Genomic DNA, 16,618 nt, shown 5'->3' on the forward strand with positions numbered 1-16,618 from the left:
TATGTGCTTATCTCCGCGTCCAAGTTTCAGGTGTTCATTATATCACACTGTACACACCGGGAAGGCATTCACAGAATTGTGCACCATATCGGATTACTGACTCCCCATTTGGGTATAAAAGTCTGTTCCAGTCTTGAATCCTGAGCTCCAGAGGGCTGTTTGACTCTGCTATCTGTATGACAATCAGGTGCAATGATGTCTGTGATGAGATGGGCTACTCTGATTCTGCTGTTCGACGGGGTTTACTCCGGTAAGACCCATTCTGCATTGTTTAACCCAATAAAAAATAACATAAAGCTGTGAAAGTAATGTCTCTATTTATAACCAGGTTAATAGTTATCTCAGTGGTTAAATGCCAAATTGATCTTTTTCTCTTATTCTTGATAACACAACATGAGTATATAATTCTCTGGATGCAGTGCCATTTGTGTCTTATTTACATTCTCTGACTTACTATTGATATAATAAAGAGAAGTGTTATTTATTTGTTTGCAATTTTGTAATAATAATAAAAATAATACATTTTATTTGTAACCCAAAACACCAAAGAGCTACAGATTTAAAACAATCAACAACAAAAAAAGAAAATTACTTTTAGTGTGCACCGAAATTTAAAGGGATGGTTCACCCAAAAATGAAAATGGGATGTTTATCTGCTTACCCCGAGTGCATCCAACATGTAGGTGTGTTTGTTTCTTCAGTAGAACACAAATGGAGATTTTTAACTCCAACCGTTGCTGTGTGCCAGTCATATAATGCTTGTGAATGGGTAACAATTCTATGAGAGCAAAACAAATATGCTTAGACAACATGCACAAAGAGCCCTGTGGCTCATGACGACACATTGATATCTTAAGACACAAAGCGATCCGTTTGTGTGAGTCATTCTTTACCTCAAATACAACGCTATATCAACAGCCTGAAATGTGCTTCACTTCCGGTAAAGAAGGTCAATATACACGCTCTGGCTTTAGGTATTCAACCAAGGGTTGGTTGTTGGTTGAGCAGATTCCTCCTTTCAGTATGTATAGCGCTTTGAGTGCCTAGTAAAGCGCTATATAAATGTAACAAATGATTATGAGACAGAAATGTAACTATTCTTTTGATTATTATGTGTGACTTATGCCAACGTGCACCAAAGCCTTAAAATTGCAAAATTAGCCAAAGTGTCATTTGATGGGGTTGAAATAATGTAACGATTAATGGTTGAGCAATGATAAATATTATTTTTTTTCAGGCATGTTTCCACTGATAGTGAAAAGAAATGTATAGCGAGCATCTGTAGCAACTCATAATGTCATAACTGCACATAATGTATGAAGTATTACATTATTATTGTAATAAAATGCTCATAATGTAATAACTGCACATAATGTATGAAGTATTACATTATTATTGTAATAAAATGCTCATAATGTAATAACTGCACATAATGTATGAAGTATTACATTATTATTGTAATAAATGTAATACGTTTCTCAAAACACAGAAAATATTGAATGTATTACATTATAAATTCACCAAAATCATGTCATATTTTCATTATTGAAATTAAAATTTAAAACATAAAAAATGAGTACAGTACATTTAAAAAAATCTAAATCCAGTCTTAAAATACCTGCAAAATGCAACATGTAAATATTCATGCAATTACTGTTGTTATTATTATTTATTAAACATATTATTATTGCTAGTAGAGGGATTTTGGTGGATTTAGTAGGATGGTTTAGATATATACATACTGTAAAGGAATACCAATGCAATGTTTAATAAACATATAATAACAATAATAATTGCATGAATATTTAAATGTGTTTCATTTTGCAGGTAGTTGATTAAGGGCATTAGATTTTTAAAAAATGTACTGTCAGGGTATATATATATATATATATATATATATATATATATATATATATATATATATATATATATATATATATATATATATATATTATTATATATATATATATTATTATATATTATATATATAATAATATATATATTATATATATTATAATATATATTATATAATAATATATATTATATATATATAATTATATATATATATATATATATATATATATATATATATATAATTTTTTAAAGCTATTACATTAATGCAAATATGACATGTTTTCACTGAGTTTTTACTGTAATAATTTCTCATTATGTAAATTATTACGTTGAGCAAAATATTTTTTTACACTGATGAAATTATTACATTATGAACATATTATTGTAATAAAATTACAATGTAATCATTTCCTCAAAAGAATACTTATTACATTATGTACAGTTTTTAAGTTGGTTGTAATTTTAAATTAGGGTGGGTTGCACCAACAAGGATTAACTTTAAATCTAGATTAAATCAAGGTTTATTTTATAATTCTGTTGCACCAAACTTTAAACTTTGTTTAAAAATAAGCAGTCTTAAATTTAAACCATGACTTTAATCCTAGATTTATTTTCATAATTAACCTGGATTAACTATAATCTTGTTGCTCCATAACTTTAATCTCAGATTAAAATTTCAGTTAGGGATTAAATTTAAACTTGCTACTCTAGCACTTTATAAAGACAGAGGACATTTTACAAGTTTATTTCCTTTATCAGCGAGAGCTCCTTATGTCAGAGAGAGTGTTTCTGGTGTTCAATAAAGAAGGAAATTGAATGTTAGTATTGTTGCTGTCAGTGGCTCATCATGGCGGCGAAAATTAATGGAGGTTTTAATCGCAGGTTAAATACTGCTAATCCCAGATTTGTTAATCTTGGTTTAAAATTAAGTGGTGCAACACAACTAGATTTAAATTAAAGCCTAGATTAGCTCTAAAATGATCTTAATTTAATCCTTGTTGGTGCAACCCACTATGAGTTTTATCATCATGTATTAAATCATCATGTGACCCTGCACCACAAAACCAGTCAGTCATAAGTCTTACGGGTATATTTGTGGCAACAGCAAAAATACATTGTAGCCTATGGGTCAAAATTCTTTTATGAAAAAAAAAAAAAAGGATTAGGATATTAGGTAAAGATCATGTTTCATTAATATTTTGAACATTTCCTACCGTAAATATATTTTTATAAAATATATTGTTAGTAGTAATATGCAATGCTGAGAACTTCATTTGGACAACTTTAAAGACGATCTTCTCGGCCAAATATTGTCCTATCCTAACAAACCATAAATCATTGGAAAGCCTACTCAGCATTCATGTTTAAAAACATTAATGTTTATTATTTTTAATAAACATTTATTTTTTCTAGGTCAAATTCTATGGCGAATGAAGGACCACGTGCATAAAATCCAACAGGCCGGAATAAAACACATTTCCACTGCCATTCCCAAAAAAGGCACGATTCACCAACCCCTGAACCACTTCGACAAGAAAAATGACAAAACCTTCCCACAGGTAGGCCTACAACTTATAGACATAACCTTGCACTCACCCTGCATTGAATGTGATCAGGGTGACACTTTATAATAAGTATACAGTAATAAAGTTTGTAATACTCACAAATCATTAACAAACAGTTTGTTAGTTTGTAGTTAATTCATAATTAGTAGCTATATTAGTCTCGACATTGTTAATATATAATAATTGAGTTAATTACAGTGAAAATGAATGGAGAACTCTGCGTATTAATATATGAACAATGTGTATGCTACAATAAATGAACCATGAATTAACTACAAACTAGTTTGTTAATGTTTTGTCAGTACTCACTCTATTTATAACGTGTTACCAAAATGGGTCGTTTTGATTGCTATATTCAAATGAATTATGTAAAATAAAATAAAAACATTTTAATTATATTCGAATGAATACATTAATCATATTGTTTGATTTATTCATTAATATTTGTTCTGCACAGAAATTCTTTGTGAACGACGTTTATTGGCAGCATTCAGATGGGCCAGTCTTTCTCTACATCGGAGGAGAGGGACCGCTCTCCAGATTCAGTGTATTGTTCGGTTAGCACCTTTTTTGTTGTTGCTTCAAGTCATTCTGCTACATTCAGCCTGATCTCCTGAGAAAACGTGACTATACATACATTAAGCTATAGCCACACTGCCCATCGCCTCCTCCTGCATCTCACTGCTGCTTCCAGGTCAAATGTCCACTGGGTGGCGCTAAATGCCAGTGTTATTTTCTTCAACGCATGATGGCACACAGGAATGTTGCAGGTTCAAAACAAGTACAACTCTAGGGAAAGCATCATGCTGTCAGTTACACATGTTTTTATACACTGTTTGACAAAAATATCGGGATGTTACATGCACATGAATTTAAATGACATCCCATTCTTAATCTGTAGAGATTAATATGGAGTTGGCCCACCCATAGCAGCTATAACAGCTTCAACTCTTCTGGGAAGGCTTTCCACAAGGTTTAGGAGTGTGTTTATGGGAATTTTTGACCATTCTTCTAGAAGCGCATTAATGAGTTCAGGCACTGATGTTGGATAAGAAGGCCTGGCTCTCAGTCTCCGCTCTAATTCATCCCAAAGGTGATCTATCTGGTGTTCTTCCACTGCATCCCACGCTTTACATTGCACTTGGTGATGTAAGGTTTGGATGAGCCGCTCGCCATGGAAACCCATTCCATGAAGCGCTCTACACACTGATCTTGAGCTAATCTGAAGGCCCCATGAAGTTTGGAGGTCTGTAGGTCTATTGACTTCTGCACACTGAGCGCCTCAGCGTGTGCTGACCCCGCTCTGTGAGTTGCTGTTGTTCCCAATTGCTTCCACTTTGTTATAATACCACTAACAGTTGACCTTAAAATATTTAGTAGTGAGGACATTTTTGCTAATGGATCGGAAATTTCAGATGGCAACCCATCACGGTACCACGGTTGAGTTCACTGAGCTCCTGAGAGCGACCCATTCTTTCACAAATGTTTGTATAAGCGTCTGCATGCCTAAGTGCTTGATTTTAGACACCTGTGGCCATGGAAGTGATTGGAACACCTTAATTCAGTGATTTGGAGGGGCGTCTTTTTGGAGAGCGTTTCCTGTCTGCTGGAGTCTTTCAAAATAGAATCATCGGTCATAAAGGGTTGCCTCAAAAATATGCATTTACATTTATCCAAAGCAATGACTTACAAATAAAGAAGAACATCAAAAAGAATGTAAAAAATATATTTTCGTAAATATCATTTTCAGATTTTCCAGGACCAGTGGGATAATGGGAACAGAATTGATATGTTAATTTTGAGAAAGGAAAAAACAACACCTTGATGGCTTTTACATTGACCAGTGTCCATCTGTCAGGCCACCATGTGGAGATGGCAGAGAGACTCGGAGCACTGCTGGTGTCTCTGGAGCACCGCTTCTACGGGCAGAGCATCAACCCCGACGGGCTGGAGACGGAGAACCTGCGAGATCTCTCCAGCCAGCAAGCGTAATAATGACAGACATTTTCACACCGATGATCACAATGACATTTGTAATATGTGGTGTTTTATCTCCTCCTGTCTCAGTTTGGCAGACTTAGCTGCGTTCCATCATTACATCAGCCAGCGCTTCGGCCTCTCCCAGAGGAACACCTGGATCAGCTTCGGAGGTTCCTACGCTGGAGCGCTCTCTGCTTGGCTAAGAGGAAAGGTTTGTTCCCAAACAAATCTGTGGTTTACACATGATCCCATGTGTTCACTACTACTTTAAGTGTACCATGTTAAATAGCAAAACACTTTTGCTGCTATTGACGTGGGGTACAGGAGAGGTTAGGCACAGATTTGGTTGTACGGGTATCCTTAAACCTACCTGTACAACCAAACCTGTTAAGAGGTAAGGAAAGGGAACTAACGTTTTTCATTTGTTTTATTTAATTTTAATACATTTTAGGGGATCAAATCTCCACCAAGGTCTGTCACCTGCACCTTAAAGGGTTAGTTTTCACAAAAAATAAAAATCAAATAAAAACCTCAGTTAACTATTAGCAATTCTATTGATTGATCATTATTAACGTTAATAAAATACTTTGTTTATTGTCAGTTTATGTTAACTCAAGTCCATTCTAACATCATTTTTTTGTAGCAATGAAGAAATGTACAAAAATACTTAAGCTGCTCTTTTCCATTCAGTGAAACTCCAAAAATAACAAATAAAATACCTTCCAAAATGTGTGTTTTTTTTTTCAGTTTCCTCATCTTATCTATGGAGCAGTGGCGTCCTCTGCCCCTGTTCAAGGCCAACTGGACTTTAGCTCTTATAATAGGGTAAGTACCTATTATTATTAGTAGTAGTAGTAGTAGTAATCTCGTCCTTCAGATGAGACGTTAAACCGAGGTCTCGACTCTCTGTGGTCGTTAAAAATCCCAGGATGTCCTTCGATAAAGAGTAGGGGTGTAACCCCAGCATCCTGGCCAAATTTGCCCATTGGCCCCTGTCCATCATGGCCTCCTAAAAATCCCCATATCCTGATTGGCTTCATCACTCGGTCTCCTCTCCACCAATCAGCTGGTGTGCGGTGAGCGTTCTGGCGCAATATGGCTGCCGTCGCATCATCCAGGTGGATGCTGCACATTGGTGGTGGTTGAGGAGATTCCCCCCTTCTATGTAAAGCGCTTTGAGTGCCTTGAAAAGCGATATATAAATCGAACGCATTATTATCTTCCGTGACCCGTAACTCGTCTCTTCCATGATACCCTGAAATTTTGAATATTCCGATCTAATATGATTTCTGACCTGTAAGGTTGCCAGAATAATAATCTTACACGGTGTGTTAATAGGCCAGAGGAGAACTGGCACCCCGACTGAGTCTGGTTTCTCCTAAGGTTTATTTTTCTCCATCACGCCCTGATGGAGTTTTGGTTCCTTGCCACTGTCGCCTTTGGCTTGGCTTGCTCAGTTGGGGACACTAAAATTATGATCAAAGTTATTCAACTAATTATACAAATGCAATTTATGAATTAGGTTTTAATTAATTCTATAAACTATATTACGGATCTGCCAACATTGTCGCTATATGATAAATTAAAATAAGCTGATAACATCACTGTTTTCTCCAGAACGACTGTACAGCCAAATCTAATTTTGTTGCAATATTATCCTGTTTGACACTGTGAAGCTGCTTTGACACAATCGTGATTGTAAAAGCATTATATAAATAAAGTTGGTTTAAAGTAGTAGTAGTGTTAATGTAGTTGTTGTGCTGTTGTTCTAATTATAGGCATAATAATTGTTTTATTTTACATTTCAAGTTACAGTACTAATATTTATATTTTAAATTCTTCACTCTCAAATCTTCAAGCTTTTATTTTGGCAGGATACTGATGGAGTTCTAAACTTATATTCACAGAAATGTTGGAAATCGTTTGAATAATGTTAACCTAATACACAGTGCATTCTCAAAATGCATTTCACTTTTGACTGAAACATATTATGTTATGAAATTTTACAAACCCTAGATTCATCAGAAATGTACAAAACGTTGTGACTTTAGTGGCACTAATAATGTGTTGCATTAAAAGGTCTGAAAAATAGTCACACTTGTGTTCTTCACGGTCAATAATTACTGAAAAAAACTTGTGATAACAATCTACAAATCAGCCACAATGCACTAAAAAAGGGACAGCAAGGAAGCGGTTACACTAATATCAAGAGTATTTATAAATGTTTAAATATCAAGAGTACAACTCACACACACACACACACACACACACACACACACACACACACACACACACACACACACACACACACACACACACACACACACACACACACACACACACACACACACAAACTGGTGTGGCTGTAACAATATGGCAAAAGTGAAGAATAACTTTAAGAATAAGAAGACTCAAATAACAAAGTTGAAATCAGATCAAACCCAGAGGCCTGTTGCATGAAGCTAGTTGAACAAACTCTGAATTTCAGAGTAGGTTTAGAGTTGACAAATCCAGATAAAGCCAACCTGGTTTAGATCAAGTTCAACTGTTTCTCAAAGCACGGTATAAATGTTCGCAGTCAACTCAGGTTTAATCTAGAGTTAGCAATTAACTCTGAAGCACCTGAAAATGTGACAGGTGCGGCAAACAGCCCATCACAGTATCCATTTGATTCACTTCTCTTCTGAAGATTGAGAGATCGATTTGAAAATGATCATGAAATTAAATGTGTTAACAAGGCAGCATAAACACTGCTACTGCAGCGAACGATTGAGAAGGCAGCTGAAAGAATATCTGACTATAACAATGCATGATGTGAATCAAAGGAATATGCCTAATAATTATATGTTCACAAAGAGCTCAAATGAATACACGTTGTTTAAAATAATTATAAACGCATGTATTATACTTGTATAATTACTTGTCAATTAATATAAAATTTATATGAACATATATGAATTCAAAGTGATTATAATTCATGTAATATAAATATAATAAATAATTAGCACCAAAATATGCACAGTTTTATTTCAAAAGTTTTTTGATTATAAACTGCTTTAATTTGGAATGGGAGATACAGGGGGTGTGGCTTTATTGCATCTTTACTGGCAGCTGATTGGTCCAGTTTGGGTTTGCGATCTCTAACCCAGAATAAAACCTAGGTTAGCAGTGTAAGTTACCATGGTGATGATCACAGATAAAAACCAATCCAACTTCTTGAGCCCGAAAAACCAGAGTTTCAAACTAACCAGAGCTCAAACTAATATCGAACTTACCGAATATATATATTATATATTATATATATATATAGCCTAATCAATATGTGGCCTGTTGCACAAAGCTGGTTTCAGTTGTTACCGAGGTAAGTTCGATATTAGTTTGAATATATATATATATATATATATATACATACAGGTCCTTCTAAAAAAAAAAATGCATATTGTAATGTAATGATAAAAATTAAACTTTCGTATATTTTAGAAATATTTATAATAATTATATTATATAAATATTTAGAAATATTTCAGGTCTTTTATTGTTTTAATACTGATGATTTTGGAATACAACTCATGAAAACCCCAAATTCTCTCAAAATCTCAAAGAATTAGCATATTTCATCTGATCAATAAAAGAAAAGTGTTTTTAATACAAAAAAAGTCAGCCTTTAAATAATTATGTTCATTTATGCACTCAATACTTGGTGGGGAATCCTTTTGCAGAAATGACTGCTTCAATGCGGCGTGGCATGGAGGCGATCAGCCTGTGGCACTGCTGAGGTGTTATGGAGGCCCAGGATGCTTCGATAGCGGCCTTAAGCTCATCCAGAGTGTTGGGTCTTGCATCTCTCAACTTTATCTTCACATTATCCCACAGATTCTCTATGGGGTTCAGGTCAGGAGAGTTGGCAGGCCAATTGAGCACAGTAATACCATGGTCAGTAAACCATTTACCAGTGGTTTTGGCACTGTGAGCAGGTGCCAGGTCGTGCTGAAAAACCAAATCTTCATCTCCATAAATCTTTTCAGCAGATGGAAGCATGAAGTGCTCCAAAATCTCCTGATAGCTAGCGGCATTGACCCTGCCCTTGATAAAACACAGTGGACCAACACCAGCAGCTGACATGGCACCCCAGACCATCACTGACTGTGGGTACTTGACACTGGACTTCAGGCATTTTGGCATTTCCTTCTCCCCAGTCTTCCTCCAGGTTCTGGCACCTTGATTTCCGAATGACATGCAAAATTTGCTTTCATCCGAAAAAAGTACTTTGGACCACTGAGCAACAGTCCAGTGCTGCTTCTCTGTAGCTCAAAGTGGCTTGACCTGGGGAATGCGGCACCTGTAGCCCATTTCCTGCACACGCCTGTGCACGGTGGCTCTGGATGTTTCTACTCCAGACTCAGTCCACTGCTTCCGCAGGTCCCCCAAGGTCTGGAATCGGTCCTTCTCCACAATCTTCCTCAGGGTCCGGTCACCTCTTCTCGTTGTGCAGCATTTTTTGCCACACTTTTTCCTTCCCACAGACTTCCCACTGAGGTGCCTTGATACAGCACTCTGGGAACAGCCTATTCGTTCAGAAATTTCTTTCCGTGTCTTACCCTCTCGCTTGAGGGTGTCAATGATGGCCTTCTGGACAGCAGTCAGGTCGGCAGTCTTACCCATGATTGCGGTTTTGAGTAATGAACCAGGCTGGGAGTTTTTAAAAGCCTCAGGAATCATTTAGACGTTTAGAGTTAATTAGTTGATTCAGATGATTAGGTTAAAAGCTCGTTTAGAGAACCTTTTCATGATATGCTAATTTTTTGAGATAGTAATTTTGGGTTTTCATGAGCTGTATGCCAAAATCATCAGTATTAAAGGACAACTCCGGCGAATTTTTACGTTTATCTTGATCGTTATACATTTGTGAGTACAGTCTATAGAAAAAAAAAACGTACCACGTAGTTATTACAGTTAATGCCCAGAGCCCCCCTCAGCTAAAACGGCAGCTTTGGGGGCATGCACGTAAAGGGTGTCTTTGTGCCTCTTAACAGACACAAAATGCAATTAAAATGTCCGTCCAACATGAACAGGTCCCTCACATGACAACGAGATGCGTTAGTCACTTAGACATGGTTCGTTTTTTTTTCTATAGACTGTACTCACAAAGGTATAACGATCAAGATAAACTTAAAAATTCACCGGAGTTGTCCTTTAAAACAATAAAAGACCTGAAATATTTCAGTTGGTGTGCAATGAATCTAAAATATATGAAAGTTTAATTTTTATCATTACATTATAGAAAATAATTAACTTTATCATAATATGCAAATTTTTTGAGAAGGACCTGTGTGTGTATATATATATATATATATATATATATATATATATATATATATATATATATATATATATATATATGTGTGTGTCTGAATGTCCGTCATATATATATGTTCTTGTGATCAGAACACAAGTTCTTCTCCTGAATGACGGACAGCAGAGAGCTAAACTCACTGCAATAGATGAAGTTTCCCAATCCCAACATTTGGCAAACACTGGGCTATAAAGCAGGAGTTTTCAAACTTTATGATGCCAAGGACCCTCAAATATGATGAACCTTTTATGAGGGACCCCCTTCCTAAAATCCATCTATATATGTGAACTACAAAACCAGTCACAACTTTCAGTAGTTATTGCATATCCTGTGTGGTTTGGCATTAAAAAACTATTTGTAATTTATTTTGCAGGTGGTTGCTTATAGTCTTATGAATGAGGCAGTGGGTGGCTCTAAAAGGGTAAGATAACATTTAGGGTTGCTATGAATTTCTCTGTGTTTTTGTGTGTCTATCTGAGTGTGTGTGTGTGTGTGTGTGTGTGTGTGTGTGTGTGTGTGTGTGTGTGTGTGTGTGTGTGTGTGTGTGGCCTCAGTGTGTAGAAGAAGTGAAGGGTGTGTTTGCAGCAGTAGAGGCAGCTCTGCTTATGGGGAATGAGACAGAGGTGGGAAAAGACTTTGGCTGTTGTGAGACCCCTTTGAAACCAGAGGACAAGACGGAGCTGTTGCAGAGTTTGGCTGATATCTTCATGGGGACCGTCCAATACAATGAGGAGGGCGTTGCATTCACCATCGCAGAGCTTTGTAACGTCATGACCAACAAGAGTGAGGCCTATGAGCAGAAGGAGGAGGCGTATGACCGGCTGGTCAAAATAGTGGCGGTAACTCTTTTTCATCTCATTTTATGTGGTATCCTAAAAATATGTTATGGTTTGGTTAAAATAAAAAGTGAATTTGTGTGTCAATTTAATAAATATAATTTAAAATTTAAAAATATAATAAATAAATGTAATTAAATGTAAATGTTTACACTGAAATTGTTTCATTTTCATAACATTATTGATATGTTGCTCAGACTAGAAATTCTACATTTAAATACAGTACAATACTATAGTGTTATTTCATTGTAATTTATCCCTGTGATAGTAAAGCAGAATTTTCAGCATCATTACTCCACTCTTCAGTCATATGATCTTTCAGAAAACATGAAGGATCCGAGATCCGAAATCTGTATGATGATCTGCTGCTCAGTTATTGATGCTGAATTATTCATAATTGCTCTTATTACTATCTATGTGGATTATATTTTATCATTTTATGCTGGTTAATATTTATATTAATATGTACACACACACACACACACACACACACACACACACACACACACACACACACACACACACACACACACACACACACACACACACACACACACACACACACACACACACACACACACACACACACACACACACACACACACACACACACACACACACACACACACGTGTCACCATTAATTTATAATGTGATAAGTAATGACACTTTCCAAAAGTTTTCCTCAAATAATGTAATCTGTATTGAGGTCATTTGAGCCCATGTTGTGCAAATAAAATGAAAAGCGCAATATCATTTCTAACCAGCTGAGCGCATCACTGACTAAAAAATGTTGCCTGATTCTTTTTAATCTCTTTTATATTTGAACACAGCTGTACACACTGAATAGATTCCTCTGACTATACAATACATTTTGCTCAATTAATATAGTATATAAATGATAACATTATCACAGATTATGTAGATGGAGCTCAACAGCCACTGTGAGGTCTTATCATAAATGTTTTTTGCTCTATATTCAGATGTACCGTACCAGAGAGAAAGTCCCGTGTTTGGATGTCTCTAGGGAGAATCTCGTGCTTGAGCTCAGTAACACTAAAGCTGCGTCCAGTTACAGACCGTGGTTTTACCAGACCTGCACTGAGTTCGGCTTCTGTGAGTCACTCACAAACACCTGTTATTTGTACCAAAACATTTAACTGGGATTATATAATCTTCTATATTTGTGACAATATCTTGCAGTTAATCATGCTTGAGTGAGTCACACAGACTTCAACAATCAAATTGACAATTAAGACAATAAAATTGTCAAATAAACAAAACAAATAGTAAAACAAAGCTTTTTAGTTATACTATAACTGTAGTGAGAGTGAACTAGGCTATTCTAACCAGAGGTGGACAAAGTACACAACTCTATTACTTGAGTAAAAGTAAAAGTACTGCTGGTCAAATATTACTCCGATAAGAGTGAAAGTTGTAAAAACAGATTTTTACTCAAGTAAAAGTACAGAAGTATTTGTTTTCAAAAGTACTTAAGTATAAAAGTAAATTTCCTTTTTTATGCCAATGCATTATTTTATTATTGTTGTATAAATGCACATTATGCCAGTCAGTGATGCTCCATCCGTCATACTACCATATGACTAACTTAAACTCATTTAAATACTTGTATATAAGTTACAAAGCTCTTTACAAAGCTGCTGTCACTTTAAGGCCGAATGCACGGATCCAATACACTGATACACATCTGATATTCTCCCAAATTTACCATTCTCTTTCTCCCAGAAGTTTATATTTTTAATATTTTATAAGACATGCACCAAGTGTATGCCAACTAAACGAAACTAATCTTGTCTCTTTTTTTTTTTTAACTGAAACATACTTTCAAAGTATGGCTATGGGTGCACACACTTGAGCCTAAGAACCGTCTTCTTCCATTTTGCTATGACCTGATCAGTGTTAAAAAAAAGTTGGGAAAATGTATATGACCCTATAAGTGATTCCTGACAGACTGTCTGCAACAACAACAACAACAACAACAACAACAAAAACTTTTAAAGAAGGAAAAAATCATCCACCGACTTTCAGAGCTGCTGCAGAAACAACTTTCGACCTTGATAAAAAATGTAGTGGAGAAAAAAGTATGATATTTGTCCTTCAAATGTAGTGAAGTAAAAGTCAAAAGTTTCCAGAAAAAAATTATACTCCAGTAAAGCACAGATACTCAAAAAGTGTACTTAAGTACAGTACTCAAGTAAATGTACTTAGTTACTGTCCACCTCTGATTCTAACTCAGCACAACAAACTATTCCTATTTCACTTTGTTTTTTAAGACAATCGATTTGCATGCTTTTTTTTAAAGTTGGTCTAACTAATTAGATTTTACAGTGTGATGGAGTTTGGGTTCTTGCCAATCTTGCCTCTGGCTTACTTAGTTGGGGAAACTAAATATAAAACAAAATTATTGATGCGACTGTACTGACACTTTGGATGAAAACTGAACTGAGCTGATTTTTTAGCTGATTTTTCTTCACTTTTGATATCACTGTTTTCTTCAGAGCCGCTTTATAGACGTATTGAGCTCATTTCATATTGATTGTCTTTACACAGTTATTGAACTGAACTGACTAGCTGAACAATGAATTTAATTCTGTTTGCATGATCGGATCATTATTCTCCTGTTTATCACTGTAAAGCTGTTTTGAAACAATCTGTATTCTGTAAAGTGTTAAAATGTAAAAAATAATAATTGTGAAATAACATATTCCAATCCAGGTTAATAACCGCATGACTTTCACAGTAAGTCCACAGTAGGACGTCTCTTGTCTCTAACTGCACTCTATGATGAAGATACCCAGCATGCAGTGCGGCAGGAAAATATGAACCTGTGGAGTTTCTTGATTCTTATTGTTTTGAACTGTGCTGCTGAACTTATTTATGCTTCACTTTTAGCAGTTTGTGTTGTTTGTTTAGTGGTCAGAATTGATCTTTGTTATTATTAGTAGTAGTAGTGGTAGTATTTGTTGAGTATTGATTGATTGACTTGGAAGAAAAATTGTGTTGGAAGAACATTTCATCCCTTTCAAAGATAAATCTCAGCAGCTGCTCTACTATTGTGAAATATCAATCTGCAAACAATTCTGAATTTGAAATAAGATATTGTTCAATCGTTATGCTGAAATAATGCTAATAATAGTATAGTTAAAGTAACTTAAAATCAGCCAATTATCTTGTTTTATATTTTAGTTTGTCATTGTTGTAATTTTTTTCTCCTTGGCGGAAAATAACACATGAAGTATTAGCGCATAATAGTATCATCTGACTAACTTAAAATCAGCCAATTAGCTTATTTTATATTCTAGCTTTATATTCTCATTATTTTAAAGGTCCCGTTCTTCGCGTGTTTTTGAAGCTTTGATTATGTTTACAGTGTGCAATACAATTTACTTATCTGTACAGCGCTGTTTCCTCTGTCCTAAAAACGGCCTGATGATTTCCTTGTTCTATGAAGTCCCTCCTTCAGAAACACGTAACGAGTTCTGATTAGGCCGGCGCTTCCCGTGTTGTGATTGGACAGCAGCTTAGTGCACTTTGCCCGGAAAGGTCCCGCCTCTTACCATAATGGGGAGATGTAAGCGTTCAATGTGCGCTCTTCTCCACGTGGGAGAGCAATGAGACCACTCCCCCTATTTTGCGTGTTCTTATGGGCGGATGATTAGTCAACAAACGGTTCTAGTGACGTCATTACAGCAGGATGTGCAGGGCTGTAGTCCAAACCGGCCGTTCGCTGTAGGCTTTGAAAGGGAACTTCTGTTAAATAAAATATCTCGCTTGGCATCGAACTTTGAGCGTTATAATTTTACAGGTATTATTTATGCTCTAACAGCAACATTACACACTAACTAAAGTTTGAAAGATGGAATCGCAAAGAACGGGACCTTTAACAAATGTTTTAGTTCAGAAATTGGATATGATTATACAAGGTCCAAGATCCCAAACTAATGTAACACTGATCTCCATCATGGTGACTTCAAAACAATTTCAGTACTGAACAATATACTTTCTTACAGTGGTGTTAAAGACAACTTTATCATGTGAATTCACAGTAAAGAGCAATGAGTTATTGTGATGCAATAAACATCAGTTACTGCTGTTGATTAACAGTAATTCATAAGAAAATGACCCAGCATGGATTAATTTCACTGTTTTGGACCTTTTGTGTTGGTTTATGGTGCAGATCAGACATGCGAGGACACTCGCTGCCCCTTCTCACGAATGTTAACCCTTCAGTCTCAGACGGAGCTCTGTTCTAGACTCTTCGGCATCTCTCAGGACAGTCTGCCTGTCCGCATTGATTTTACCAACCAGTACTATGGAGGAAACCAGCCCCAAACACAAAGAGTTCTCTATGTCAACGGTGAGCATGAGTGCCTTTGGCTTTCATAAAGATTCTCAGATCCTTTCACATTAGATTAAGCAGAATTCAGTTCTGTTGAAATATATGATTGAGTTAATTCGTATGCATGTAATGAAAGTGAAGTTGCCTGCACAACATTGTGATGTGATTCATAAAGACCTGTTTTTTCTGACCAAGGCAACATTGACCCGTGGTCGGCGTTAAGCGTGGTCTGGAACGACACTATGGTGGAGGATGACAGAGTCATTCTTATCGACGGCACCGCCCACTGTATGGACATGAACGTAGATAAATCAGTGGATAAACCTGCACTGCACCAAGCAAGGAAGGTAGCTATGTAATGGAGTTTGTGAAAAAAGGATTATGGAATAATCCATATTTTAAAAATAAAGTAGTTGACATACCCTTGTTTCTCACACTATTTTCCATGTTGTTATCCCCATAGGAGATTGAAAGACGTGTGTCCATGTGGCTCAAACGCGCAGCACAGCACCATATGGTTTGATCAGCATGACTTTTTCATAATCACATGATGACCAAAGTGTGTCAACTGGGTTTCTTTTTATCTTTTAATTGAAAGAGAGAGATCTGAGTGTGTAAAATCTTGAAATCTGTTCTACATTAAACTTCTTAACCTTCAATAGGAGTTGAGAG

At 35.9% G+C, this 16,618-nt stretch overlaps 1 protein-coding gene across 1 annotated transcript; it reads left to right on the plus strand.

Moving 5' to 3' along the window:
- The first annotated feature begins 101 nt into the window (after positions 1–101).
- On the plus strand, positions 102–16,469 carry prss16 (serine protease 16). The gene is made up of 12 exons (XM_067450062.1): positions 102–250; positions 3,268–3,413; positions 3,877–3,976; positions 5,278–5,407; positions 5,487–5,610; positions 6,147–6,224; positions 11,126–11,173; positions 11,307–11,591; positions 12,570–12,702; positions 15,785–15,964; positions 16,142–16,293; positions 16,410–16,469. Exons 1-12 carry the CDS (start codon positions 193–195, stop codon positions 16,467–16,469), a joined length of 1,494 nt encoding a protein of 497 aa, XP_067306163.1. The 5' UTR covers positions 102–192.
- The last annotated feature ends 149 nt before the right edge of the window (positions 16,470–16,618 follow it).

This window comes from Pseudorasbora parva, chromosome 8, assembly GCF_024679245.1.
Source record: "Pseudorasbora parva isolate DD20220531a chromosome 8, ASM2467924v1, whole genome shotgun sequence".
NCBI lineage: Eukaryota > Metazoa > Chordata > Actinopteri > Cypriniformes > Gobionidae > Pseudorasbora > Pseudorasbora parva.

Coding starts and splice junctions, on each gene's coding strand:
- prss16 (XM_067450062.1), top strand. CDS start 193: ATGATGTCTGTGATGAGATGGGCTACTCTGATTCTGCTGTTCGACGGG. Junction 6,225..11,125: donor ACTTTAGCTCTTATAATAGG/GTAAGTACCTAT, acceptor TTTATTTTGCAG/GTGGTTGCTTATAGTCTTAT. Junction 11,174..11,306: donor CAGTGGGTGGCTCTAAAAGG/GTAAGATAACAT, acceptor GTGTGGCCTCAG/TGTGTAGAAGAAGTGAAGGG.